The 20,187-nt window shown below is 41.6% G+C and overlaps 2 protein-coding genes across 2 annotated transcripts; both read left to right on the top strand.

The window, feature by feature from the left end:
- Positions 1–4,385: 4,385 nt before the first annotated feature.
- On the top strand, positions 4,386–13,756 carry LOC135571408 (protein translocase subunit SecA-like). The gene is made up of 5 exons (XM_065017576.1): positions 4,386–4,489; positions 8,944–9,019; positions 9,616–9,856; positions 9,988–10,379; positions 10,652–13,756. The coding sequence occupies exons 4-5, from the start codon at positions 10,125–10,127 to the stop codon at positions 13,754–13,756; spliced, it is 3,360 nt and encodes a 1,119-aa protein (XP_064873648.1). The 5' UTR covers positions 4,386–4,489; positions 8,944–9,019; positions 9,616–9,856; positions 9,988–10,124.
- Positions 13,757–14,112: 356 nt separating this feature from the next.
- LOC135571409 (uncharacterized) lies at positions 14,113–19,790 on the top strand. The gene is made up of 6 exons (XM_065017577.1): positions 14,113–16,032; positions 16,157–16,373; positions 16,599–16,840; positions 17,063–17,332; positions 17,622–17,728; positions 18,676–19,790. Exons 1-6 carry the CDS (start codon positions 14,114–14,116, stop codon positions 18,891–18,893), a joined length of 2,973 nt encoding a protein of 990 aa, XP_064873649.1. The 5' UTR covers position 14,113; the 3' UTR covers positions 18,894–19,790.
- The last annotated feature ends 397 nt before the right edge of the window (positions 19,791–20,187 follow it).

Raw genomic sequence — 20,187 nt, 5'->3', positions numbered from 1 at the left:
ACACACACACACTTCCACACCCATGAGGGTCGTGACAATACCAGTGAGAGGAACCTATTGTGGAGCGCTGGACGGGCGATCTATAGGCTGGGTCACCCACAACACCACTCCCATCAACCGACCTGTGTCAGGGAATCACAGCGAGGCTATCCAGTTCTCCTCAGATTCCCGTGGTTGGGATTCTCCTGGCTCCAGCGGCACAATCCTCTCATTAACTGGTCTACTGATGCCATCATGGGCTGGAGCCCGTTCTGCCACGCCCATTGCCTCAGCACAACCTGCCCTGGGACACCTTCCTGGGGGCTCGGAAGTCGCCCCGGGCCACTCTGACATCCCTACGGAGTACCAGGACCTCTGGGAGGTGTTCAACAAGGCCCGGGCCACTTCGCTTTCGCCGCACCGACCTTATGACTGCGGGATTGACCTTCTCCCAAGCACAACTCTCCCGAGGACGACTGTACTCTCTGTCGGGACCAGAGACCAAGACGATGGAGACCTACATTGGGGACTACCTAGCTGCAGGATTCATCCGTCCTTCTTCTTCAGCCGCTAGCACATCGACTACATTCCTCCCCCCAAACTACCCTCTGCCAAAGAGACGGCCCAGCTCATGGTGCAGTACGTCTTCTGGATCCATGGACTACCAGTAGACATGGTCTCTGACCGGGGTCCTCATTTCGCGTCCCAGTTCTGGAAGTCATTCTGCACCTTCATTAGGTCGTCGGTCAGACTGTCCTTTGGGTTCCAATCCCACCACCTGGAGCCAGCAGCTTGTGTGGGTCGAATGCGCCCGCAACACCCTTCCTTGCTCTGACACGGGCCTATCTCCTATTCAGTGTTCCCTGGGGTGTTCCCTGAGCAGGAAGAATAAGTCAGCATACCTTCTGCCCAGATTTTTGTCCGTCGCTGTTGTCGTATCTGAAAGAGAGCCCGGTCGGCCCTCCTCGAGACCACCTCCAGGTATCGATGACAAGCGGATCACCACCGGACCCCTATCTCCCCGGTATGTCTCGGGTAGAAGGTATAGCTGTCCACCCGGGATCTGCCCATCCGGGTGGAATTCCGCACACTCTCAACCCGGGGAGAGGAAGATTATTTAAATGTCTTAATTTTTTTCTTTATGGAAAATAAAGCACATATACAGTGCATTCGGAAAGTATTCAGACCCCATTCCCTTTTTCAACATTTGTTTTTTGTTCAAGCATTATTCTAATGACAAAGTATTCAGACCCTTTGATATGAGACTAGAAATTCAGCTCAGGTACATCCTGTTTCCAGTGATCATCCTTGAGATGTTTCTAAAACTTGATTGAAGAAAGGTACCTAGTCAGTTGTATGACAAGACATTGAATTAAAAGTGTCTTCCACATTTAACCCAACCCCTCTGAAGCAGAAAGGTGAGGAGGGCTGCCTTAAATTAACATCCATGGCGTCTGGAGAACAGTGGCTTGCCTTGCTGAGGGACATATTTCTTTTACCTTGTCAGCTCAGGGATTTGATCCAGCAACCTTGCGTTTGCTAGCCCAACACTCTAACCACTAGGCTACCTGCCTCCATGAATTGGATTCCATCTGTGGTAAATTCAATTGATTGGACATAATTTGGAAAGGCACACACACCTGTCTATATAAGGTCCACAGTTGACAGTGCATGTCAGATCATCAAAGGAATTGTCTGTAGAGCTCCAAGACAGGATTGTGTTGAGGCACAGATCTGGGGAAGTGTACCAAAAAAATACTGCAGCATTGAAGGTTCCCGAGAAAACAGTAGCCGCCTTCAATCTTAATTGGAATAAGTTAGGAACCAACAAGACTCTTCCTAGAGCTGACCCGCAGGCCAAACTGAGCAATCGGGGGAGAGGGACTTGGTCAGTAAGGTGACCCAAGAACCCCATGGTCACTCTGACAGATCTCCAGAGTTCCTCTGTGGAGATGGGTGAACCTTCCAGAAGGACAACCATCAATGCAGCACTCTACCAATCAAGCCTTTATGGTAGAGTGGCTAGACGGAAGCCACTCCTCAGTAAAAGGCTCATGACTGCCCACTTGGAATTTGCCAAAAGGCACCTAAATGACTCTGAGAACATGAGAAACAAGATTCTCAGGTCTGATGACACCAAGATGGAACTCTTTGGCCAGAATGTCAAGCGTCATGTCTGGAGGAAACATGGCACCATCCCTACGGTGAAGCATGGTGGCAGCATCATGCTGTGGGGGTGTTTTTCAGCGGCAGGGACCGGGAGACTAGTCAGGATTGAGGGAAACGGCGCAAAGTACAGAGAGATCATTGATGAAAACCTGCTCCAAAGCGCTCAGGACCTCAGACTGGGGCGAAGGTTCACCTTCCAACAGGACAACAACCCTAAGTACTCAGCCAAGACAATGCAGGTGTGGCTAAAGGACAAGTCTCCAAATGTTCTTGAGTGGCCCAGCCAGAGTCCGGACTTGAACCTGATCGAACATCTCTGGAGAGACCTGAAAATAACTATGCAGCAACGCTCCGATTCAACAAAGTAGAGTAAAGGGTCTGAATTCTTATGTAAATGTGATATTTCAGTGTTTTATTTTTATACATTTGCAACAATTTCTAAAAAACAGTTTTTGCTTTATCATTATGGGGTATTGTGTGTCGGTTGATGAGAGGGGAATTAAAAAAAAAAAATCTATTTTAGAATAAGGCTGTAACGTAACAAAATGTGGAAAAAGTCAAGGGGTCTGAATACTTTCCGAATGCACTGCATACGTATATTAAAAAAAAGCTAAACATTTTGGTACACAAACAAATCAATGCAAGTGTGTGGTTTGTATCACGTATGAGCATTTTTCATGCATTGAATTTCAGAAACTCACCTCATCCATTCGGAGGTGTAGATTTAAAATTTGTATTTAAAAAAAATTCAGCACAAATCTCCAATAACGGCACCAGATGGTGCCAAAAGTGTTTATTGGGATCTATTCTTGAAGATATTGGTTTCCTCTTATAAATTGATCATGTAAAGACACTTTACTAGGTTTTTAAACACAATATTACATACAGTATGTTAGCCTTTGTCAACTAACATTTTACAGATTGCTATTTGCTAGGTAAGTTAGTCTAGCCGGTTATCTAAACCTTGTAGTAATCATGGACAAATTACTGACCGAGCACACAAGGCACGAGCCCTGACCTCTATGGGGCCCTCATTGATCATGGCAAAATGAGAAGAATCGCATGAAATTAGTTTTAAAACTGCGACATGTCCACTTTGCCCCGTGGCAAAATATGTAGTATAGCAGAAAATGTGCTTTAAAACAGAAACATTTTCTCAACGCCCCATGGCAAAATGTGAAGAATTGCAGGACATAAACTTTAATGCTGCACATTTCTCTCTGCCGCCAAGATGGGGCCACTAAAATGTTTTGCCCACGAAGTGTGGGCAACCAAATCTTGCTTAGGGCCCCCAAAAAGCTAGATATGGCATTCAAAGTTTTGTGTCCATGAATTTGAGTGGTTACATTTGTCAAGCCCTGTCCCTCAAATGATCTGAAACAGTGGCAGCGAGAGAGCTTTCTTATTGTTTCAACTGCTGACAACTTATATCTGCCACGCGGGAGGCCGGGGTTTGTTTCCCGGCCAATGCAAAAGATTTATGGGGGCAGCAGGTGGTCTAGTGGTTAGAGTGTTGGGCCAGTAACCAAAAGGTTTCAGGGTTGAATCCCTGAGCTGACAAGGTAAAAATATTTTGTTCTGAACAAGGCAGTTAACCCACTGCTCCCCAGTAGGCCTTCATTGCAAATAAGAATTTCTTCCTAACTGAATCGCCAGGTTAAATACAAACCATTTTTATATATTAACAGAGTGGGTTATTTAACAAACAGCTTTTCATTTGAAGCCACATCCCATGTTCACGTCGCCTGTGTTTTACACCACAAAGTTACATCACGGTGCTAAAGTGTCTTTCTGGCCCGTTTACTTTAAGCACGTCATGTGGTTAAGCGGCCCTTTCACAGAAGTGTAGTGCAGTCTTGTATTTAGTATCTTTAGGAATAAAAAAACGGGTTCTCTAATTGTTTAAACGTTATATTGATTGCAACAAACTTATCACAATTTCTCATTCTTTCTTTCGTCACCAACACATGCCATGTTGGAATGTCTCAATTGACCAAAATGTATGTTTACATTATCTTTTACAACCTCTAATAAAACGTTCTCCTTAAAACGCATATACTGTAGGGTGAGAGCAAGAGGGCATAAACAGCTGTAAAAAAATACAGTAATCTCTCAACTTCAAGTATATGGGTAAAGTAAAACAAGGAGGCTGGTCTTTGAAATGTGAAAGTGAAACCACTGTGGCTATTGGCTGTGTCAGGTCAAGATCAGCTTCAGAGAAAAGTACATAAGAAGCTGTGCAGTGTCTCAAAGTTCACTGTGTTAGAGGTGTTTTTAGTCCTTATTTTCACCTTCTCAGAGCGCTGACTGAACACAGAGAAGAGGGAAAGCAGAGGAAAAGGTTAGTTCAAATCTTGTTCACTGTGTAGACTATTCTACATAGTACAACTCATTTTTTAGGCTTTGATTTATGTTGAAAACTAACTGGATGAAACGGGATTGTTTTCAATGGGCTATTTATGTGTAGGGTGATATATGCATGAGTGGGACACTTTCTGGTAGATGATTATGTACACAATCAAAATCAGTCTACCCCTACTCAAGTGATGTTTATTTCATTAATTAAGGTCTTATCTCAAATCAAATGTTATTAGTCACATGCACAGAATACAACAGGTAGATATTACAGGGAAATGCTTACTTACGAGACCCTAACCAACAATGCAGTTTCAAAAAAGGGGCATTTGGGCATTTTTATGATGAAACAAGTTGATCATGTATTATGTACAACCACTAAAACAACATCAGACCCATTCTTTTGCTAAAGCGTGGCTTTAAGTTGTAGTGGGACACTTAATTAAGTTGAAGAAGTGGGACACTATTTTCTCATAAGAAATAAATTAGTGTCCCACTTCACCTGGCACTTGTAACTTTGTCGACGGTTATATAAAACACACTCTATTTTTACCATTTTGTGTCAATGACCTTCTACTAGACCATCTCCATACTATTGGGAAATGTATTTGGGAACATTCCAAGGTCTGGGTGAAAATCTATCGAAAGGAGTCTGCAAAGCTTTTACTTGACCCTGAAACACCTCTATTATTTCCCAAATGCCCCTTTCATAAATTCTTTCCTCAGTTTCTTACACTGAACAAATATATGAACACAACATGTAAAGTGTTGGTCCCATGTTTCATTAGCTGAAATACAATATTCCAGAAATTTTCCACATGCACAAAAAAAATATTTCTCTCAAATTTTGTCAACAAATTTGCTTACATCCCTGTTAGTGAGCATTTCTACTTTGCCGAGATAATCCATCCACCAGATAGGTGTGGCATATCAAGAACCTGATTAAACAGCATGTTCATTACACAGGTGCACCTTTTGCTGGAGACAATAAAAGGCCACTCAAAAATGTGCAGTTTTGTCACACAACACAATGCCACAGATGTGTCAAGTTTTGAGGGAGTGTGCAACTGGCATGCTGACTGCAGGAATGTCCACCAGAGCTGTTGCCAGAGAATTTAATGTTAATTTCTGTACCATAAACCGCCTCCAACATTGCAGTACATCCAACCGGTCTCACAACCGCAGACCACATGTATGGAGTCATGTGGGCGAGCTGTTTGCTGATGTCAACATTGTGAACAGAGTGCCCAATGGTGGTGGTGGGGTTAGGGTATTGGCAGGCATAAGCTACGGACAACAAGCGCACTCAATGGTAATTTGAATGCAGAGAGATACCTTGACAAGATCCTGAGGCCCATTGTTGCGCCATTCATCCGCTGCCATCACCTCATGTTTCAGTATGATAATACATGGCCCCATGTCACAAGAATCTGTACACAATTCCTGGAAGCTGAAAATGTCCCAGTTCTTCCATGGCCTGCATACTCTATTATTCCTAGTCATGTGAAATCCATAGATTAGGGCCTCGTGAATTGATTTCAATTGACTGATATCCTGAACTGTACTTTTTGAAATTGTGGCATGTTGCATTTATATTTTTGTTCAGTGTACATGTCAGTGAGTAGGCTACAGTTACATGCACACAATAATGCAATTATTGTGGATAGTCAGATTATTAATATAGTAGTTCGGTTAAAACGTTTACATGCATTGCAAGAAGAAAGATTTACATGGACACATTTGAAATCAGGCATGTGAAAACTACTTCAGTTCTGCCAAACTCTTAAAGAGGGAGGCATGTTCTGCTGGTGCTAGCGCATGCTCAGATTAATCACACCAACGTGCTCAGATTAAACACACCACCGGAACAGCGCATAACGTATTTACATTGGTGGTGCGCAGGTGAGCAAACTGTACACATCCGCAACCGCCTGACTATATGTGATAAAGTGACAACCTGAGGCCCGACCCTAACCCACTAATACGGAAAATGCCTGTAGGCTAAAGTCAGAGATGGCAGAACGATTCTTTGCCTGATTGAGATGTTTCTCTCTATAATTTCCGACATTTTGGTAGACTATTTGTTAGTTAACTTGTCTAAAATTAGATACATGCAGCTTCTCTTTTGTCAATATGTGTTGCCCTAGAAGACCAAATAAACCCTTGCTCACCAGAATAATGTCACAAATCGATGGAATGAATGCTTCAATTTAGTCTATCGGTAAAGTTATCTATTATTGCTGATACTTTCGCGGATCAAAGACGTTTAGGGACCGGGATAAAATGCAATCTATAAAAGGTATCAGTTTGACCGGTTTTATGGAAATAGAAACGATTCAACATGGTTCTGATAATATTTCAGTTCGACTTGGAGGCTAATTTAATGTGGTTGAAATACTATCAGTTTGTATGATGCTGATAAAGATAGCACCTCTTCATTAATCTACACACACACACAATGACAAAGTGAAAACAAATGTCTAAAAACCTGTTTTTGCTTTGTTATTATGGGGTATTGTGTGTAACCCGCTCGCCTATAAATAAATTGTACAAGAATTATACATTTATTGATTTTTTTTAGGTAGCCTATTGTTTATTCCTTATCCAACCCGCCTGCCACGCACCCACCCTTCATCCACACAATATTTAATGACCTTAAACTCATCTACGGGTTATGAGGCAACCCGCGCATCACTTGTTTACATGTCCTAAAAATTCGAAAGATCACTCAGAAAACCAGGTGTTTAATTAAAGCTTACTTGATTTTGACCTTACCCTGATTAAGATAAACAGAGTAAGGTGTTTAGGCCTACATGACTATTGCATAATCTGCCTACTGCAATAATCAATTTAGCCTAATATCGAATTATTGCGGTGCAAATACATTTCCCCATTGTGATGCCCGGGGTAAATGGAGGAGGAGTCAGACGCAGTAGACAGAGAGTTCAGAGTAGCGCTACTTCTTTATTCACCAACCAGGTGAAAACAGACGCCACTCAAAACAAATGCCCCAAAACACAGGGGAACTAAACAGTCCCAAAAAACAACAACCGTGATTTACAAACAACCGTGATTTACATGCGTGTACAATGAGTACACATAAAACAATCCCGCACACACAGCAGGCAGGCCGGATGGCTAATAAAGTCCAACTAATAAACCTAATTAACAACAGGTGTACCTAATAAACAGACAAGGAGGGGGAGGAAAAGATCAGTGGCAGCTAATAGGCCGGTGACCGCCGAGCACCACCCGAACGGGAAGGGGAGCCACCTTCGGTAGGAGTCGTGACACCCAGTCCTTCCTTTATTTCCCTCCCCTTTTTATTTCCCTTTAATTCCTTCCACTCATCCTATGCGGTTTATGTGCTTGGCCTATTTAGCAGTTAGACTAGATTTGGAGATATTATGAACAACTACAACAACATATTCCAATGTACTTTAGCATATCTAATGAAGGAATTTACATTTTAAATGATTAAAGGTTTATTTTGTGCATAGTTTAAAAAAAAGGTACCTGTTCCACTACTCAAACTCCATTCACGGGAAGTGGGACAGAAATATAAACCTCATTTTCATAAAATATAAAAGCTGTTTACATGACTGGTTATTATGTTTCAAATCACTATTCATTTTAACACCAAAAGATAGATTGATCAATGATAATAATTGACAGAATGACAAACTTATCATTCTAGCGCAAGGTATCATAGTATGGCAGTTTTTTTTGTTTTCAACGGGTCACCTGATCTAAGAAACCTGACCACACACGCTAAAGTGATGTAACGCTGACACCAAAAATGTTTTATGCACAGGACACAAGCAGAACCAACCCAATAACATGTGTTGTGATTGGTTTGCAAAGTTACTATAGTACAGCACCCTCAAACACAAATGTCCCACTACACCTGATGTCCCACTAATGCTGACTTCACCACAAGTTATCAAGTAGGCCAATACGCATACTTCTCATTTTTGTTCAAACGTTAACAACTATTAACAATATTAAATGTCATGCTATTAGATGTACTGTATATCATTATTACACATCATAGTAATCTAAAAACAGCATTTCCAAGAAAACATTTATTGCTACTTTTTGTTTGACATGTTTATGCCCCAAAAGTGATGCTTGCGGAGACTGCGGGGAGCTACACAAATTTGATAGTTCTTGTTTCCTATAAGAGAATTGTTGTACTTTTCAAAATAATCCCGTCGATAACCACTGTAAATTATGAATAACTAAATACAACTTGTATTAATAGGAATTAATAAACAATGAATAAGTAGGAATAGCAATAGGTCTGCATGGTGTATTTTAAAGTGTTACCTCATTCTCTGCTAGTATGATAACTTGAGAAAAGGTCCAGCAGATAAATGAACACATTACATTTTAAATTATTCAGTGTAAGACTGGTGTAAGGCTGTTTTTTCCCAACAGATACTGAATAATGGGGGCCTCTGTGTCTATAAGGAACCAAACCCCATACACTTGGCACTACGAACTTGTCGGAGACGTAAGTATCTGAGTCACTGTAAAATCATGATAGTTAAAAACGTAATGTAATGTTGTGACACTTCTGTTGCGAATGGGAAACTTTCTTACAGACAACAAAATCCATCGAATTTAAATATGGCAAGGTAATTGATAACGGCAGTAATGTAATTTTGCTGAGTGTAAGGTGCTCTGTGAAATACCTGATCATGACATTTATAAACCTAGATTATTGTCTCTTCCCAATGCTGGCATGCCACAAGGTAAACATTATGAAGAGCTGAACTAATAATGGCAGTGTTGTTAGAGTTGAACTCTGTTGATGTTGTTAAAATGAATAAAGTCCGCCCAGTGTGTATGATAATGCCATTTTGCTGAGTATAGACTACCTTTAAGTATTGTGGACTACCTGAAAGTGGCTGTTGGCAGTAAAAGCCAGAGCGCTTATCAATATTGTCCCTGTGTCAAAATGAAAACCAGTGTAATATCAGACCTGGACATTTTATTTTGAGATCAAATCTCAAAAATGGTTGAGCATTAAATTGGATCGCTGAAGATGAATCTTTACACATTTATGAATTTAAAATGTATATCTGGTAATGATTTTCTGTTTTCCAGGGAGGTGGCAGTGGCACGTTGCATGGCATGGGTAGTGTACAAAGAAAACTCAACTCTAGGAGGATCCATTGCTACCTAAAGTTAAGATATGACAATCACAGTAGCAACTCCTTCTCATATGAGTTCAACAGTCACAAGCAGGACGGAAGTCAAACATTCACTATTATAGAAACCAGTGGCCGTTCACTCATTCAGCTGTTGTGCAACACAGAGTCTAATAGTCCAACATGTCCAAACTATGGTAAGTAAATTCTTACAAATCTGCTGAGCTACATTATCATGTTCGAAATGTTCCTTTTTAAATAAACCATATATCCTCAATACATCGTATATCAGCAACTAGTATTTGCAACATTTGTATTCATCCATCAGGGAAGCAAGAGGAAGACCGTATCCGTCAGCAGCAGGAGGAGATGGAGCGGCGAAGACAGGAGGAGCAACGAAGACGACAGCAGGAGGAGATGGAGCGGCGAAGACAGGAGGAGCAATGAAGGCGACAGCAGGAGGAGATGGAGCGGCGAAGACAGGAGGAGCAACGAAGACAACAGCAGGAGGAGAGGAGGCGCCAGGAGCAACTGGAGAGGGAGAGGACGATCCAGCATGAAATCGAAAGGGAGAGCGAACTTTCGGGTAAGAAGGTGTCAAAGGGACGAGAAAAGCTGAGACAGAAGCTGAGACTAAAAGGACAACAGCGCCATCACCAGCGTACACAGGTACTACACCAGATGATAGAAGATGACGCTGCAGCAATCAGAAGGGATGAGGTAAGAGATATTAAATAAAGGGTTGTAGAATGGGTTTTATTTCGCATGAATGATTTTGTGTTTCACATAAATGTTGTGTTAACTTAATGATAAACATATTATATATTTCTGAAAATACCGTTTTTTCATATTTACATACAGTTGCCAATTTACATGGAAACACCACTAATAGAAAAAGTGTTTATAGTATGACACATACATCTTTTAGTGCATCTGTACTAAAATATTCATTTTCTTTGCAATTTTTTTGCGTTGGGACCATTTCATTCTAGCCAGGGGACTTGAAAAATAAGTTTGAAGATCTTCTGAAGAAATACGAGATCACTGAAGACAAAGGCATGCAAGAGGACAAGCTTGAAAACCGAATGAAAAATCTTCAGAATGAACTAACCTTTAAATACTTTGGAGAGCCTCAACTGTCGATCTGGTGTCAGTTGACCATAGATCGTGCTATCAGCCAAGGAGAGCAATCGCTCACTGAGCAGTTTAGCATCCTCACGGCTGTGACAGAGCTAACATTGACCAATGACTCGGACACAGACAGTAAAGAGGACCAACTAGCTGACTGTGACCAGAAGTATGACTTTCTCATCCGTCTTCTTGAACAGCTGTACAGCACAAATCCCACAGTGGCTCAACAACTTGTTCTGAGCATTCTTGACGTGTTCACAGAGGTGTCAGAGAAAAACAAGGGGCTCCTTAGTCAAATTCTCTTCAACATGATCTGGACACCTTCAGAAATTCTGCTCTTTTTGCGAGGTGTTTCAGGCATAAACCAAGAGTTAGCAACCTCGATCCTTCATACTGTGCAGACAAACAAGCTGGATCTTCTCTCTACTCTCTCTGCCCTGAAAGATAAAGACCCTGTCAAGTCTCTACAATGGTATGCTGAGGCAGAAGGGGACAAGGATGCCGACACCATTGTGAATGAAATGCAAAATGAAAAGTACCCAGAAAAAATATTGTCCATAATGAAGGAAATTCTAGGATATATGACAGAGGAACTTCCAAAACATGCAAAGGAGGACTTGGATCAGGTAAAGATAGAGGAAGCAAAGCAGATGATCAAGTCACTGGATTTTACTAACCCTGACCTTGCTGTTCTCAAGGAGGTCCTAATAAGGATGTCTATTGCTGTGCAAGACTGCTCAACCATTTACACTCAAAACGGTAAGAACATAGAAGGCTACTTTCCTAGCATCACTCCGCTGGAATCACTGCTCACTGCTGAGAAAATAGAAGGCTACTTTCCCCGACTCACTCAGTTGGCATCACTGCTCATGCTCCTTCTACCAAAGTTAACAGGGAAAAAAGGTATCCTTCTGGAAATCGGCACAGGTGAAGGAAAATCTTGCATCTTGGCTATGTTTGCCACCATCCAGGCCATCCGTGGCACTAAGGTTGACGTTGTGACCAGTTCTCCAGTCCTTGCTCGCCGAGACCAAGAGGAGTGGAAGAAACTGTATGACATGTTTGGTGTCACATCCTCTGTTGTGCCACCACCACAGATACAGGGAAGCTCCCCTGAAAGCAGGGATAGTATGCTACAGGAGGCTTACAGGAAACAATTAGTTTACGGAACCGTTGGCAGCTTTGCAGCAGACGCTTTGAGGCAGGAATTCGAGAAGGACACCACACGTGGGGAGAGGAGGTTCGACATGGTGATTGTGGATGAAGTGGACTACATGACCTTGGACAATGGAGTTCAGGTGACGTTTCTATCCCACGAGGCAAGTGGCCTGAGGCACCTCGGACAAGTCCTTGCTAGCATATGGGCCATGGTATCTATGTGTCAGCCAATTGAGATGGAAGATACTGGAGAGATTGAGTGGGCAACTGGAATCCAGCATTTTCACAAGGCTGCAAAGTTAGCTGTTATCGGTCCAGCGACATCTAAAGAATTCTCTGAATTTCACATTTTGGAAGCTGGAGTGGAGTTGGGTATCTATTCAGATGAAGATTTTGATATGTTCATGCATGCTCTAGAGAACACAGAGAATGACGATACAACGGAGAACAGGATAACTGTTGATACATTCTTGGCCAAAGTTGGAATTACTCAACAGTGTGATCTGCTCACCATAATGGAGAAAGCACTGGAGAATGATGTGGCCATTGACTGTTACTCTGTGACAAACAATAAAGCCGTGCTGGTTGAGGAGAAAAAGTTGCACAACAACCCTGATATCCTGGAAATCAAAATGCTTCTCCTCGAGAATGGACGAGCCAGCGAGATCATACCTGAAGACAAACTCATTAAGGCAACAGTCTCTGAGCTGAAGTCTAAAATCAAATATTCTGGCAGCTCTCAGTCAAACTCAGAGTTTCTTGTGATCCCCTCTTTCCTTGAGAAGTACCTTGAGAATCAGTTACCAGTCTTTGTGGAAAACGCCCTGAAAGCCATCATGATGACACAAGGCAGAGAGTACATGATTGATCAGACGTTGGAAGCTGTCGGAGACAAGCATCTCTACCATGCTATCATCCCAGTGGACTTCCAGGCCAGTGGAGTGTTGGAGAAGAACAAACGCTGGGGGGACGGCCTGCAGCAGTTTCTGGAGATGAAACACCAGCTGGCAACCACTCCTTTGTCCAATGTGACTAATTACCTTTCAAACTTCCATTACTTTCAAAAGTACCTGAAAGGGAATGGGATATTTGGTGTGTCTGGGACATTAGGGGGTGATGCCGACAAAGATTTCCTTGCAAGGCATTACGAAACAGACAGCTACATAATACCAGCTCATCGCCATAAGAAGGTTGTTGAGCTTCCAGCAATTCAGGTCAGTGGGCACGCCCAGTGGATGGACATCCTCTGTAAGATAGCAATGAGGGTGGCAGAAAGTGGTCAGGTTGTCTTGGTCGTATGTGAAGATGTCAAGACCGCAAACGAGCTTCTGAAGAAAATAGAGGGCGAGAATCCACATCCCCCCATCACATTATACACAATCAGTGAGAAACACAACATTGAGAGAACCAAATTCAGAGGGGGACATGTAATCATAGCCACAAATCTAGGAGGTCGTGGAACTGATATCAAGGTTGATCAGGATGTCAACATACGTGGTGGCCTCTTCGTCCTCCTGACACATTACCCTGGGAGTCGCAGAGTGGAGAAGCAGGTGTTTGGAAGAACTGGTCGGAAGGGAAACCCGGGCATGGTCCAGATGATCCTCTGTGGGGATAACCTTGCCCCAGCATACCAGGGCCAGCCTGTGGAGATCATGAGACAATTGAGAGAGGAGTACGAAGTCCAACGCATCAAAGATATGGAGACAGATGAGCTTCTCGAAATAAAAATTAAAGAGGACCTGTTTGGCACGTTTGTGAATTTCTTGACAAGTTTCATGGCAACTTCACAAAACAGGGAGAGATGACCTGTCAGGAATGGGGCCAAATGATGTCCCTGAGTGTTTTAAAGAAAAAGGCCCTAAGTTTGATTACCAGCCTGCACTCAATGCTTTGAAAGAAACATGGTCATTGTGGCTTACCCTTCACGAGGAGCACATCCGTCAGCACGAAGATATCAGTGTTCTTAAAGCAGACCTTCTTCAGCATATCACAAATAGGGGCAACATGCTGCTGAATGGAAAAAGTCAAAACTTCTATGACCACATTAAGCAGGCTACCGGCAGAACAGACTTGCACCTCCGCAACAAAAGTAAGTGTGACTATGAAGCAAAGTCCTACTGGAAAGATGTTGAAGAATGTGACCCTTTTACAGTGCCGTGGCAATGTACAACCAAGCTTTCATCACCATCAACATGGGAAAAGATGGCTACAAAACCGAGGCATGGAAATTACTGGAAAGGGCAAAGACATCTGTGGATGTTTACTTGTCAGAAACCACAAATACCATGGTTTCTTTTCAGATTGCCACAAGAGGCAACTTTGAACCACATCATGAAGGAGAATGCAACTTTCTAAAGCAAATAGATTCCAGGATGAGCATTCACAAAGCTTGGATACTTAACATTGACCTTGCAGTAAATAAACTTAAAGAGCTTGAGGGTGAAGGCACAGCCATAACAGAGGAATCCTCAGTGTACAGCCTCTCAGAAAATCAAGACTACATCACAGGAAATGAACTTACGGCCTTGTATGACAATGGCCTGAGCATTGTCTTTGAGGTGAAAAAGAAGCCAGAGTTCAGCTTTGACGCTTTGATCTGTTTCTTCATCGGTATGTGTCAGGTCATCCTTGGAGGTCTGGTTTGTGCCCTGTCGTTTGGCTCTGCAACCCAGATTGGCTTAAGTCTCATCTCTGAAGGAGTCTCTGACATGATTGAAGGGATATCTGGCATGATATCGGGCACATTCGATTGGGCACAATGGGCCATCTCCAAAAGCATCAGCATTGGGATGTCTCTGCTCTCCGCAGGGTTCAGCGCCATTAAAAAAGTTGCCATCACAGCATATAAAGTCCTCAATGGTACTATGAAACTCTCATCTGTTGCAAAGGATATCATTGGCACAGGAAAGTATGTTTTCAAGTCCGCACAAGGAGCAGCAAAGTCTATCTCCAAAGCAACAATTAAGACTGCAATGAAGAAACTGGCATCCCCTACAAACATGAAGATGGCTCTAAAACACGCAACCAAGTACGCATTTCAGGAGGTAGGGGAGCAGGGTGTAATCACAGGAATAAACTATGCCATTGATGCTGGAATTGGGGCCATCTTTAAAACAATTTTAGAAAAAGCTTTCAAAGACATGGTCAATTCAACAGTCAAAAAGAATGCCAAACTAGGTCTTAGTCTCACTGAATACATTAGCTCTGCAGTACCTAAAGGAGCTTTGCAGAACCGCAGCAACTATAAGATTGACTCAAAGCTTGAACAACAAACAAAAGATTTAGTTCAAGTTATGACAAAAGAACTTATTCCTGGCCTCATGACTGATGCCACCACATCCCAAGTCAGTGATGTTATCAGCAGACTCTCTGAGGTGTGCAATAATGCAACTGACCTTGTGGAAAAAAGTATTGCAAAAGTCAAAATAAGTGTAGAAATAGCTAAACACACCTCAACCTTGGTCCAAATGATTCGGTCTATTCCTACAGAACATGTTATCAATGACATATTTGTCCTTGAATTAAAAAAAGAAATTGAAGAGCAGCAAAGATATGTGGAGCAGTATGACCAAGATGGCAGACATGATTTACCAGATGTGATTCGCCTAAAGGATGAGTTCCTAAGCTCCATTTCGGAAAGTGTCTCCGAAGCGTTCATAGATGCTTGTGCTGGGCATATGTCCTCTTTTGTGACGGGAACATTCAAGAAGAAGCTCAATAGAGTTACTGGAAAAGTTGTTGACAATGTACTTGGCAGACACAAAACTGAGGCCTTTTTCCAGGACCGGCAGCATAAACATGATATGAAGTCAGCCAGTCAGAAGACTGGGAAAGCTCTGTCAGAGACTGAAACAAAAGAACTTCTGGACTATGCAGAGAAGATTGGTGATGTTAATCGACCAGCCTCGGCCCTGGACATTTATGTCCTCACAAACAGTGACCTGCTCCATGGTAAAGGCATCCAGTTCAAAGTGGTGGATCAAGATGGGAAAACGCTCTCAGAGGAGTCCTACCCGGGAACGAACAGCTCAGCCGGCCAAATCACTCTACGGCTGACCAAAGAGCCTGAGAAAACACACAGGTATTTGTCCTAAACTGTTTGGTAGACCTTCATCAACAATACTGCAAATCTCCCAAAATTAGGATCTCTCCATTAGAACTACAGTAATGAGAACCAATGGTGCTCTTTATTTCTGCTCTTTCAGTGAGGACGGAATCCTCTCTAAAGCAAAAGACAGAATCCAAGGAGTTGAAAGTCCATACAGTGGTCACTTTGACATCATCCAAGATGGCAAAGTAATCCCTGTGCGCTCAGAAAACAAGAACTGCCTGTACCATGCCCTAGCACAGGCAACATCTAACAGGTCAGAGGATGAGATCACAAGTCAAGCTGTGAATCTACGAAACAATGTTAAAGACCAGGTACTGTACGCCTACTCATGTCTACGTATAGTTTAAATAATTCTTAAACTAAGTAACTTTCTGAAATATGCCATTTTCATCAAATCCGATGAAAGAACACTAGGAAATTAAGATGATTGGTAGATACCAACTGTATGAATAAAATAAATGAATATAACATATTGCATCTTTAACCTTGGTTGTGGAGTAATTGGAGTTATTGATACCTGTTATGTCTTCCCATAGATTAAAGGGAGCCTTCAGGCTTATAGTGAAATGGTTAAAACCCAGAAGGCCTATGATGCACTTGAGAAAAATCATGGAAAATATGCTATAGTTGGAGGGGCCAGGAATAGAAAACGGACGAATGATGGGGAATATGAACATGATATCAGGCCCATGAAGAATTGTCCTTATAGTTCCTCGGGGATAAATGAGTATGACATAGCCTTTACGTACAACCTTGGATTAGTTGGTCCTTACAAAAGGTATTTTAGCATAATAATTGTTTACATTTTTATATGGGCATTGTTCAAATCTACCAATGTTATTATAATGACCCTGCATTATTTTTACACTTGAATATATTATTAAGACCAGAAATGCATATAATAATTCATAAAGCATTGGCATACAAATTGTGTAAATAGATGTGTTTACTTGAATTGTACTTCCATAGTACAACCCTTTCTCTTCTATTCCCTCATCAGCGTCAAAAACACCAAACTTTTCTCTGACAACATGGGGGAAAGAGGCATTGTGGAGGCAGACCATATTCCACCAAAGAATTCCCTGAAGCTGGCCAGAGACCAAAAATCTCAGATGAAAAATCTGCAACAGAAGAATCCGAAGCTTTATGATATGATAAACAGCATTGAATCAGATCAAAATGGAGGGAACCTGCTCACAATGCGGGTTCTCAAACAGCATCACAGGAATGCTCTAACCACTGGAAGGAGTAAGACATCTGTCATCTGCAGGTGAATTATCTATTAATATAGGTGCAATCCATCCCTTCCCTTTCTCCCTGTGATACACAACCGGGGCTGAAATAAAAACACAGAAACAAACTTAATTTGATATCATTTCAGCAAGGTTTCTGCCTGGTCCTCTTCTTCTTAGACCTTTCAGCCCTTTAATTTAGCTAGAATGTAAAAAGTTCCATTCTTGTGGTGTTTAAGGAATTGAATACTTACTATCTATGCTGCTTCCCTATTCGTAATGTTCTCAATCTCCTAACAACACTGTGCATGGCCTTCCAACTCATAGGAAGCTGCTGGCGGATACACTTGCAAGCGGAGATGTGGAGAAATCACTGAAGTTATCTTTCATCATGGCTCATCCTATTGCTTCCGACCAGCTCAGAGACAAAGCAGGTGATTATTGTCCTTTATACAATGGGTGGGTCTAATCCTGAATGCTAATTGATTAAAACCACATTCCAGCCGATGTCTATTCCACAAGTTACCACCGGCTAAATCTATGATATTAAAATGCCTATTTACTCTGACTGCGCAATCCACTGTCTCATCAGCCCAGCCAGGCAATTTCTAAACTTGATTTCCACTATAAAAGCATCTAGACATTATCTCACATTTCTTTTCGACTAACATTTAGTTTTCAACAGCGAAGATTTGTATTAACCTTGCTGTCTGTCTCTCCCACATTTGCAACGTTGTTTCAATATTCAAATCTCCAGCTGTCCCATGGTAATGAACGTGTCGGGAGTTGGGACGAGACACACAGGCAGTGTTTCTCAGCCAGTCGAAATAATGAATCAGCATCTTTTTTTATGGATGTATACAATGAAATGTCAATTTAAAAAAGTCAAACGAAATGAAGTGCAGCTAGTTTGCAGTCATTCCAGCTTCAGTTTGAAGTGATTGTTTTAGCTGTGTTGTTGGCTAGGTCCTCTGAACAACAGTGTCCTGACGAGTGAGCACATATTCTATGCCAGGCGAAATCGTGCCTCATTATCATTGTTATGGACGTATCCAAATTAATGTCACTAGAAAACAGCTTAAACAAATGCAAATGCGGCTACTTTTCTGTTTTTCTGGCTGCACTTTTTGAAGTGACTGTAACTTAGCATTAGTTGGTTAGCTAGCAAGCAAGGGATAAGAATGTTGCCAGCCAGTATTGCAATGGAACATTTAGAACGGTTTGCTGTTCTAAACAACACCCGTGCCAATGTATCCTCCAAACACCGGCTTCCCGGGCATTATCCCTTAAGTCTGTCCTTCTTATATAGGAAATTCTTCACTACATTTTTCTAATTTTCACAGAAAGTTTTAATATTCATTTGTTTATGTTTTTATTCTAGGAAAGCCCAATAAACTTACCCTGGGATCCATTGATTTATCTCCTGAAGGAACAGTGTTCTACTATAAAGCTGGTTTCAATCAGATGCTGAATCACCATAGTAAAGAGGGGATCATCGACCAGAATCAGCAGGCCAGGCTGAAGTCCTGGGTGTCTGATAAGAAGTACATGGACCCGGACACCCCAGAGTACAACGACATCCTTGCAGCCATCCAGTAACACAACCTCCACTGGAGACATGTTAGTAAAGGGATAAAATCATACTTTTATATTCAGCATATGAATATCATGCATTTAGTATAATCACAAGGTGAATCATTTCTTGTTGAACCTTAGGTGAATGACAATTTGACCTTTCTACTGCTGCAGAATTACTATACTTTTTTTGTTTGTGCTTCCACAAGGTAGCCTATGGCTTTTCAAAATAGATACAGTAACTTATGTGCAAGTTGCATGAGATATAAGCTTGCTAAAAGAACAGTAGGTTCTTTACAGTAAGCTGTAAATTGACTTTTCATTTTGTTTCATTCAGTACTGTATACTATACTGGGTGGCAAAGTTCATTTCTCAATGTCATAATATTTACTGATGTCATAATATTTCACGTTTTTAGTTTCTTAGTATTGAATTATATAGCCTACTTTCCATTTTAGTGTAATGATCATGGTAACCTTTTAAAATCAAATCAGATTGTATTTGTGTTAGAGGAAATTATAGTTGAAATGATTAATTATGTATACATTATTGATTAGAACCATTTATTCTAATACTATTATGTTATGGTATGAAAGGTATGGGTTCTTGGTTAAGCTGTTACTGAAAATGTAAGCAGAACAAATTAATTGTCTGTGCCTCTCGGGGAGTTTAAGGGACGAGAGATGATATAGCTTTTCAGACAGATAAGAATGTTTGGATTATGTTCCATTAGTGGAGAAAAGTATATCTTTTAGACAGATTGGAATGTCTGGTTTATGAGAGGAGTAGAAAGCATCTCTGGACCTAAAAACACGGGGCTATTGTGGGAAACTGATGATGTCATTTTCAGTTTATAACCTGTGGAAATATGTGTATGTGGTCAGTACTCTCTGGAATTAAACGCTCTTACCTGGCTTTTAAGACTGGTCTCGATCTACTTCATGCATAATTAATGAACTTACACCTCATTAATGACTTAGAGAGAGTGTGAAATTGATTTTGGCTATAAAACACATAGGAATTTAGAATTCCTCTATCAATTTGGTCCTTCGAGCCGGATCTAAATACCTCTCCCTGTTGTCTGGAGGTAGTACGCTGGAAATCGTGCACGGACAAGTTTTTGACTCGTTTTACTAAAGACCTGACCTCTGAATTGAGGTTAAAATTGAAACAGGCCTGCGTATTATCACGGAGGACAGGGAGGGTGACTAGATACAACGAACAGTGCTTATCCCATTCGGCAGCAGGTAAAGTAGTCTTTATTCTCGAATTTGGGAGGGATTATTTAGGATATTTTTTGATTAAAATGTTATGAAGG

The sequence above is a fragment of the Oncorhynchus nerka genome, linkage group LG4 (assembly GCF_034236695.1).
Source record: "Oncorhynchus nerka isolate Pitt River linkage group LG4, Oner_Uvic_2.0, whole genome shotgun sequence".
Classification (NCBI taxonomy): domain Eukaryota; kingdom Metazoa; phylum Chordata; class Actinopteri; order Salmoniformes; family Salmonidae; genus Oncorhynchus; species Oncorhynchus nerka.
Note: the sequence above shows the minus strand (reverse complement) of the source record. Positions and strands in the feature narration are given on the sequence as shown.